Source organism: Atta cephalotes, assembly GCF_000143395.1.
Source record: "Atta cephalotes unplaced genomic scaffold scaffold00033, whole genome shotgun sequence".
Classification (NCBI taxonomy): Eukaryota; Metazoa; Arthropoda; class Insecta; order Hymenoptera; family Formicidae; genus Atta; species Atta cephalotes.
In genome coordinates this window covers 3,321,045-3,330,924 of record NW_012130097.1, presented here as the reverse complement: position 1 = coordinate 3,330,924, position 9,880 = coordinate 3,321,045, and the positions used below count along the sequence as shown (strand labels likewise).

Sequence of the window (9,880 nt, the reverse complement as noted above, 5' to 3'; positions counted from 1 at the left end):
GTCGACGNTCTACGTATATATATATATATAATATATATATATATATATATATATATATATATGGTTTAAAACTTAATAATACTCGATTTTGATTAAAAACCGATTTTAATGTTGTCATTCGAATTTGATTATTAATAGAGATGATAATTGCAAAGAAAAAATTGTAATTTTTCGGCAATATATAAGAAATTATAGTATTAAAAGTATGCGTACTTATTTATACAGCGTTTATATAATAAAAATATATAATAAAAAATCACGAATTTAATAATAAATTATCGAAATATTTATATCAATAATCATAAATTTTTATCAAATTATAATTTTTATTAAATTATTAATTTTTTATTATATTATTTATTTAATTGTCGCTAATGTCTTCGTTCAATCATTCCCGGGCCTTCGGGGTCCCATTGATAATCACGAAAATTTGCCCAAGGCCGACGGTGTCTTTATAATAGTATCTCGTGCTGACATGTGACATCCTTCATTAGACATAAAATAAAGATAGAACAAATACAGCGTTAATAGTATTTTCTCGATCATCCTATATTCCACCATTATATTGCAGCGTTAGAGACAGCATGCCCGTCTGTGAAGAAGCAAGTCGTGGAGCTGCTATCAGCGCTGTGTGTTTATAGTCAAGACGGCAGGCAGAGAGCTATTGATACTCTTCACACGTATCAGGTGATCATTTTTGAAAGTACATATTGGTTGCGTTCAGCGGATTCAACTGTTGAGTCCGCTGAATGCGCTCATTGTCTGCGAAAATATAATTTGGTGAAAATAATATAAATTCTTCCATAAATTGTACGTTTGAACGACGAGAATGTAATCGAATGCTAAAGCGATCGCGATAAATTGTCGTGCAAAAAGCACGACAAAAGTATGCGAAGCACATTTCAGAAGAAGCAAACGAACTAGCCGTATAATTGCTGCATTGTATAGTAATCGTGTATCACGCTTAGGTAAAAGTCATGGTTCAAGGTCCTTTCGACAAACAAAAGAACGAAGCACATCGCAATAATAGGTCTGTTTGCGTTTTTTGCAAATCTCCAAATATTTATCTATAAGAAACTTCATTACGTCTTTATCATAAAAAAATAGTATTCAACTTGATAAATAAAACTTTGTATTGTCCCATGTTTATTCAGTTAATGCTAAATATATTCAAATATCAGTTAAAAATTCTATTTAAATATCATTAAATATTCTAAGAATGTTTCACATATATTCCAAAATTTTAATTTTTCCAAAGGTCGACCCTGAATTAGTTTTTAAACAAAATTTTTTGAAAAACACTTCATATTTTCACCTTGGAGCTTAATTTTGAGGCTTACTTTACAGACAAATACTGCGCTCCTTATATTCTCTCCCAGATGATTCTTGTTAACGAGTAATAAAGAAGAATTTATATCGTAACCGTATGCCATAATTTGTAAAAAATTGACCAATCATCTTCAAGTATTCCCTTCTTTCAGTGGAATGAGAGGAAAATACTCGACTGATTAATCAATTCTTACAGATTATGGCATACGGTTACGGTCAATATAAATGCTCCTTAAATGCTTTCCGCCACAGCCTCTACTGTCGGCGAAGATGTATACTACTCGCGATTTTCGTGATATACATGTACAAGGAGTATTCGTATAATATTTTGAACATTTCATCGACATTTGTATAGGTATGGCTGTTACTGATCTACGTATGTTCAAATGTAGGAGCGGAAGGGCGAGCGTTATCGATTGCGAGTCGTGGTCGACGAGCTGCAGAAAGCAACATCCGAGGATTACCAAACGGCACTATTAGCGTTCATAAATTGTTTAGTCATATCGACGCCGGTGCTCAAGGACCGTATACGTATTCGCAATGAATTCATCGGTAAGTGAAAAAGAGCAGCACAAATCTTTTTTGCGAATATTATTAAAGAGATGTTAAGTTAATTGTTTATCCTAAAGTTGTCTGTTTTATTGACGCAACAGGTTTATGTACATACATATACACGATTTACGTGTCATTGGCACATCACTACATACTACTATATCAATATCGCGCGCACACACCATAGTGGAAGGATTAGGCCTATTCTTTTTCGCTGAAAAGTTTTTTTTGCATCAGTTCATTTTTCCTTTTCTTTCTCTCAAGAGGAAAGAAAAGGAAGAAAGATAAACTGATGAAAAGTTCAGCCAAAAAGAACAGGCCTAATATAGTTCGGCCCTACTTTTGCTTCGCGTCATCATCAATAGGGTTCAAGGACTATCAACTACAACATTGCAGTAATATTGCATATTACATTGCTGCAAATTCTGTGCTATATAGATGAATACCGATCTGTTTCGCGTCGTGAAGTTGATACTGAATCTTTTCTTGTACAAACAAAGCTACTCTTGGAGAGTATTTTATGGAAATATATACAGTCAATTACTGCACTGATTAACAATATTATTTGATTACGCTCCAACAACTGCATTACACTCTCATTTGCCCAATTTCTCAGGATTTTATATTCTTGAAAGTTTGTCATTGCCTCCCGAGAGCAGATAAAATTTGATTGTTGGATGGAAATTCTGGATTTTTGACATAGAGAACACAGTTCTGAAGAACTATTCGCCTGCGGCGGACGCGTCTCGACTCGGATGCTAAAATTATTATATTATATTTTTGAAAGTGTTGTCGACTTTGACTGAGCATTGAAACATAGCTGTCTCCAGTTTTGACAACCCGTTCGTTCTGACGCGCGTCCATGCGGCGTGACGACGCCATAGATGCAGGCTCCCGGTGTTCTGGCGGGCTTTGCCATTTTCGCGGGAGTTGCATCACTTTTAATCTTTGCATCTCTTATATAACGTGATCTGGATGTATTGATTTTCACTTAAATCTCACAAAGAAAAAGAAGAATACACAGAGAGCAGTCACGCTCTTTAGGCTACGATTGCCACTACAAATGAAAAATGAGAGGATTTAATATGAAACATCGTTCAAATATGACTGTAATGACTTTAATTTATTGTTTCGCGTTGACAATTTAATTTGAACAATTTTTTACTATTTGAAAAATTTTTTGAAGACTTTTTCTTTGCATTTTACATCTTTTTTGTTTCCACATTCAAGCCCTCATATATATGAAACGCAAGATTTATGAGATGTAGCAAGTTGAATTCATCGATTGGATACAATATTGACACACGACTGTGATTTCTATTGCAGGTCTCAAACTACTGCCGATCCTGAATGAACTGCGGTGAGTACACTGTCATATTTGTAGTATTAACTTATTAAGGCATCAATGTCCCTATTTCTATTCATTTAAAACAAAAACAGTGTTTCAAATTATTCTTTTATGTAACAAGTAGTGAAAAAATATTGATCTGATCGAACTTGCGTCGGTTTGTAAAACGAACGGTAACTCGAAGTCCGGACACAAAAGCATAAGCGGTGTCATTAAGAACTTCACAGCATCAAAAGCTTGCATTTGAAGATCTCCCTCAGAAAGATTTCACTCATTCAATACATATACTAATATTTATTCAATAACATGATTTTTTTTTTCAATATTTTAGATTTACGCAAATTCTGCTAAATATAAGAAACTATAGAATTAATAAGAAAGACCATAAGAGTTACGGACCATAAGAGTTACAACTTTTTCATTAAAAATGCTTCAAAAGAAAAGACTTTGATCATAATTGCGGAAATAGCAATTGTTTTCCTGTTTCCATAATGTTAAGCATAGTTTAAGTTACAACTGTTTGCCTTGCTAAAAATATCAATAAAATTATTCTCGATAGTCAGTCAAATTGCTGCTAAAATGACATGTACATGAGCGCTTCAGCAATAGTATAGCTTCAGCAATTACATAAAATGTAGGGCCCTTTTTACAGAAGAAAATTGTATCAGATTTGAGAGAGGTTTGTTATTTTAGTATATTCAGATGCATGGAATGTTGGTAATACAAAAAATATTTCCATATGCCGTTCAGTATTTTCATGAAAGAAATGGGATTTGCTAAAAGTTATTAGATTTTTATGAAGAATTCCCAATGAAACATCTCTTGATATATTTCAATGCATTAAAAAAATAATTGTTGCTGTCATTGCTAAAAATGAGTCAAATTAGCACTTATATATATTAGTACAGATAATGCTTCTGTGAATTATGGCAAACATAATTTATCAAAAATTAAAATCATGTTTTTAAAGCAAACTGTAATTGTCACATAATAAACAATTATGTGAAATAAACAATTATGTGAAATATGCAATAAAAAAACTTGATGTTGATGTGGAAAATATTGTTATTAAAATATACAATGAAGGGATAAATTGTCGAACGGGAATTCTTGAATCTCACAAATATTGGTCGCGTTGTTTATTTGAAATATTAAATAAAAACAAAGTTATTTGAAATGTGAAAGAAAAATCGAACTGAGAATTAAATCTTCAAAGAATGCTTAAATAGAGTAAGTCGAAAATAAAGAGGAAAGCGATGCACGTGAGAGTTTAAAGATCCATGTTTCAAATTCATGTTTTTGTAGAAAAAGTCATGCGTCGGATGTGAAGGTACAGCTGAATGCCTTCGATTATCAGCAAGAGGCCGATGAGGAGCTCACAAATCACGGACCGCCCGGAATTGATCTCTCCTCTCACGTAGACGTCTTTTACGCCATCCTTGGTCAAGTGAGCGACTTACAGCGTTTTTCCTATTTCCTAGCTTTCACTACATGCTTATGATTAATATTTGTGTTTAATCTTCTGTCTGTGTAGGAATGCAAACATATCACAGGCTAAAAAATCGTAAATAAAAAATTATGGAATAAAAAAATTCCAAAATTTTTCTTATAAATGCTATCTGTGATATGTTAAGGGGTTGCTAGAGCCGTTATATTACCGATAAAACTAACGTCTTTTTCATTTCGAATTTCTTCGTAGTGGTTTCACAGAATAAAAATTCCTTTTTCACGATTAAAATACATGCTTACATGATAATGTACTTGTTGCTGGCGTATTTTCAAAGCTGGAAAAAATAAAAAAAATTACAGATCTCTTTATCCATTTTGCTTTCACCGTTAGTGATCGCCATATTGAGATAAAAATGGACAAGGAAATCTGTAATCACGGCAGTGTTGCTGCGCGCGTTTAGTGCCGAGTCACTAATGCGTTTCCAGATTTTTCGGATGAAGAACCGCTGCCATACATTCACAGCGTGCGCGTAATCATTCTCGGATATGGTGTCACTTCTCTTATGAAAAACTCTAAAGCCTATTCTATAACAGGCAGTAGTAGATTAAGGAGTAAGCATAGAAATTAACTGAAATCTTGAATGAAATCTGAGAAGGATAATCAACTATGATTAGTAAATTTCTACACCTACTCTTTAATCCATTATTGCTATTGCCTATTGTAGAATACAATAAAATTTGAATGTTTACACTCAATTTAGAGTTATTTCAAACGTTGAACTTGAGTGTTATTCTCAACTTGAGACTTAACTTAAGTATTAAGTCTCTCAAAATTGTGAGTGTTATTTATTCTATACAATTACTTAATTCAATTTTAATGCTAAAATATTGTCGATTTGCATCATATTCCGGAATACACACGACAAAATTGAAAAAAAAACGCTTTGGGAATTAATTTTCTTATTTCGCGGTAATGTTATTCCCATATAATAAACTCTCCTCGCGTATTTAATAGTGCAGTTTGCGCTATCAGATCGTGTTCTGCTTGCTCCATTTTGTCACTCTGATCTCTCTTGACCAGTGATTGACCAGTGACAGAATGTATCCCAAAAAATCTTTTCTTATTATGAATGGAGGATGCATCATTTGATTTGCTGCATTTGTTTTAACATGTCTGAACATGTTTTTTCACATGTTTCCGAAGGGCGATTTTATCGCAGTCATAAAGATAAGCTGAAATATTTTAAAAGGGAAGCATGGAAACAGATAGATTTTATTGTTGTTATGGGTGCCGATCCCTTACAATTAGATAAAAAAAAAAGTTTAATATGGTTAGAGCGTTCTTATGATATGCGTCATTGTATAGTTTGACGTAAACAGCAGTTACATTGAAAATTAACTCAAATATTTAAGTAAAAATAAGCTAATTTCACATTGGATACGTCACTGATAAATGTGATAGTCAGATGCAAACTTAAAAAAGGAGTTTTGATCAATGTTAGAGCATCAGTCGCTCAAATAGATTCGACGAATAGCTATTGCTAAGAGAGAAAATGTACGATGTGTGAATTATTACGCCGTTCTAATTCAACAAAATGAAGCGTAAGAAAAACAGTAAGTTTGTTCAATTTTATAAAATTTTGCTTATTACATTTTATACATTATATATTTTTCTTTTGAAGTCTACTTGCACTTTTTGTTCTACAGCTTCAAAATCTCGATATACGACATATTGAGAAGAAAGTTTGCTCTGATACCAACAGCAAGTATCGGACATTGGGATCGTCGTAGGATCTATGTCTCATATAGAAATTGCGATCGGTGACAATCACATAATCTTGCCTCATGCTACGTAGAAGGCGTTCATCGAGAGACGTGCAAATATTGAGTGATTAGTGCAGTTAACTGTCTCCTTTTTTCTAATGATTCATGATTTGATTATGAAACTTAAATTAGGTAATGAATATAATGAAAAATTACTGTATGGTATATGTTTATATGTGAAACCATAGTGTGTGAATCAACAATATTTTTCATATTCTAATTTAAACAGTGCATGTATACTGTGAACTATTAATATACGCACGGTGTTAGTGAGAAATTTAAATATTTTGTATCATTTTTAAGACAAAATTGTATTACTAATAAACGCAATGCTACATGTTGCACAAAATTTATGATAAAAATTCTATTATAGAATGTGAACTAATAGTCTATGGTTGAGATTATATTGTACATCCTGCATTACATTACATGATAAATAAAGTGTATATTAAAATATATTCTTTAAAAAAATTTTTTTCCTTCTCTCTATCATTCCTTCTTCATATCTTTGTATTGAATTAATTGATAAGAAAGCGCGCTTGGCAAATTTATATTACATTTACAATGGATATCAGACTCCTCAATATTTAACAAACTAAATTATACAGGAATCAACGCGGTAATTAATGCGTTAATATTATAGTAGAAAGATATACAATATATAGAGAGAGATATACAATATATAATATCTCTTCAATTTCAATATCTATAGAATTTCGTACGCGTTTTGACTTAATTCAAGTCTTCTTCAACGAAATAAATTAAATAACTATAACATTCTCTTGCAATCTGTGCAATCCTGGTGCCGACTATCCGCCTGTAATGTTTTCTTATGTTCCATCATGATTAGTTAATCCGATACAACAAAGAAAACTCTACAAAATAGACTAACATTGCGAGTTAAGCAGTAATGGTCTCTTGGTAACATTATATGTACAGAAACGAAAGAACGGTAATCACTCACCAAATTGCAAATAGATTTAAACAATCACTCTCGGTAGTCATCAATGTATATTTTAAAATTGAAATGAATAATGTGCAAACATTTTTCGTCAAATATTTAATGAATAATTGTGTCAGTTATGTGCGAGGCGTCTCATTTCACGAATGTACATGTCGGTTACTAAAACAATATTAATGCTACGTATCATTGTTGGTAATAACTAAGAGGAGCAAAGTCATAAACATAAATTTATACTAGATAATTTTGAGAACTGCGGTATATAAGCAAGGTCAAGAAATTGTGTAATTGTCCGTTTGTAAATTAGGCTCATTTTCTGTGTTTTAATGTGTTGATTTCCGAAATGTTACAATAAATTTTTAATAATTTGTTTATAAGCAATCTAAATTATATGAAAATAAATTACATTACGTTATGTATATATAGTTTACTCTAAGCATACATTATTTTTCACGTCCAATTGCACGTTTTCAATAGTGTGTCCAATTGAACCATGGTCAATTGGGATTCTCCCTTCTTCGAATCGCCTGGAGCAATACAATCGAATTTAGCAATATAAATTAACAACAAAAGAGCTAAATTTCTGTGTAAATTTCGATTGTGCTGCAATCTTTGCAGGCTGTCAGCTTAATAAAAGTTCTGAAATGGGTTGTATTTCTATACACAGACAGAAGATTAATTTTGAAGGAGTTAATTTTTTGCGAGACATTTTTGCTCTTTTTGCTTTTTTCCTTAAAAATAAATGCGTCACATTATATCACTAATTTTTATCTGTTCATCCTTTGTGTTCTATAATCAATTTAATATTTCAGTTTCAAATAAAAATAGAAGAATAGAAGAAATTTTACAATGAAAATTTTAGATTCTTTTTAAAATAAATATAAAAGAAATATAAAATAAATTTAAAAGAAATATATATAAATTTTTTAATTATTAAAATATGTATTTTAAAATTGATTTATTATATTTTGTTTCTGTAATATGATATTCTGTAGTATGATATTGTTTACAACATTTGTGTAGACAAACTCCAGCTTTCCTTTCACAGAAAAGGAAACAGTTCTATTTCATAGATTAAATTTAGGCGTCAAAAATTTAAAGTTACATATTTAACAACGTAATAACTATTAAGATAAGATATTGATGTAATACACATATTTGAATTGAATAAGATAAGTGTAAAAATTCTAAAAATAAAACTTTCAATTAAAGAATAACAGAATAAAGTATATAAGAAATTTATATTGAGTATGATTCCATATGAAGTTGCTGTAATGAAATTTTATGTTACATCGAGTCAAGCTTAAATCCATATGGAGTCTTAAATTTTCTTGTCATTTAAGTACGAGTATGCGAAAGCTATATTGTATAGCTGTAAAAGTTTATAAAAGCTATTTAAAGCTTCTAATTGAGACAAGCACATCGAGCGCTGCGCATAAGAGATGCCTAATAAAATACAGCACATTTATAGGTCGCAGACACTCCACAAGAGATACCCTTTTTGAGTGTCTTGCAGCATCTGCTACGATTGGATCCGAAAGACGCCGCCAGTGATCTGGCATGGGACATCGCAGAAACCTTAGTGCACCGAGCCACGTTGCTGGAGAGTCGCGAAGACGCTACCAAGTTATTGAGGTCGCCTAGTCTTCAAGTAAATGTCCGCATTTTTTTCTATATATTTTTTCGAAAAAAAAAGAAAAGAAATTCGTAAAATTATTTCACAAAATAGAGATTGTAACTTACGGAATGTTCTTCTAATTGCTTTTGGGAATTATTAGTGTGATTATACAAGAATGATTATACACAATTCTTCTATATACTATAAGCCAAAATCAATAAAACTTATTATCCGTTTTTCTTGAACCTAATTACGAGCCAGTAATTTACGACGCATTTGATGGCGACATATCTGTTGACGAAAAGAGACACTGTTATGCGTTACATCAGATCTGCTTAAATTTCGCAATTACTGTAGGGATCGTCATCAATATCAACTTTGCTAACATAAGCTAATGTAATATCCGTCATGTACTTTTACTTTCTGACTATATTTAAATGAAAACACCAATCCACAACAAAAGAAAAAATCCATACGCGTTCATATCAATAATGACTTATCCATGTCATTTTCATCAATCATTTTGCTAAGTAAAAGATTTGTCAAAATATGATTTCAAAGATATTTTTCATATTCTTTTGTGAAGATAAATCTAAAGATATTACGCGTATTAACTAATCACGTACCAAGTATAAATGGAAAAAATATATATATAGAATATGATTGTGCTATAAATTTTATTCCTATAAAAAATGTAAATTTATACATATTATTTTAATTATATATATATACACACACACACACACACACACACACACACACACACACACACACACACACACACACACACACACACGTA

The 9,880-nt window shown here is 31.5% G+C and overlaps 1 protein-coding gene across 1 annotated transcript in view; it reads left to right on the top strand.

The window, feature by feature from the left end:
- Positions 1-9,880, top strand: part of LOC105621410 — a 31,955-nt gene that overhangs the window by 427 nt on the left and 21,648 nt on the right. Inside the window, exons 2-6 of the mRNA XM_012202880.1 lie at positions 572-687; positions 1,722-1,881; positions 3,208-3,241; positions 4,535-4,676; positions 8,935-9,114. Of these exons, the coding sequence (XP_012058270.1) occupies positions 572-687; positions 1,722-1,881; positions 3,208-3,241; positions 4,535-4,676; positions 8,935-9,114 (632 nt within the window). The remainder of the gene's footprint in view (positions 1-571; positions 688-1,721; positions 1,882-3,207; positions 3,242-4,534; positions 4,677-8,934; positions 9,115-9,880) is intronic.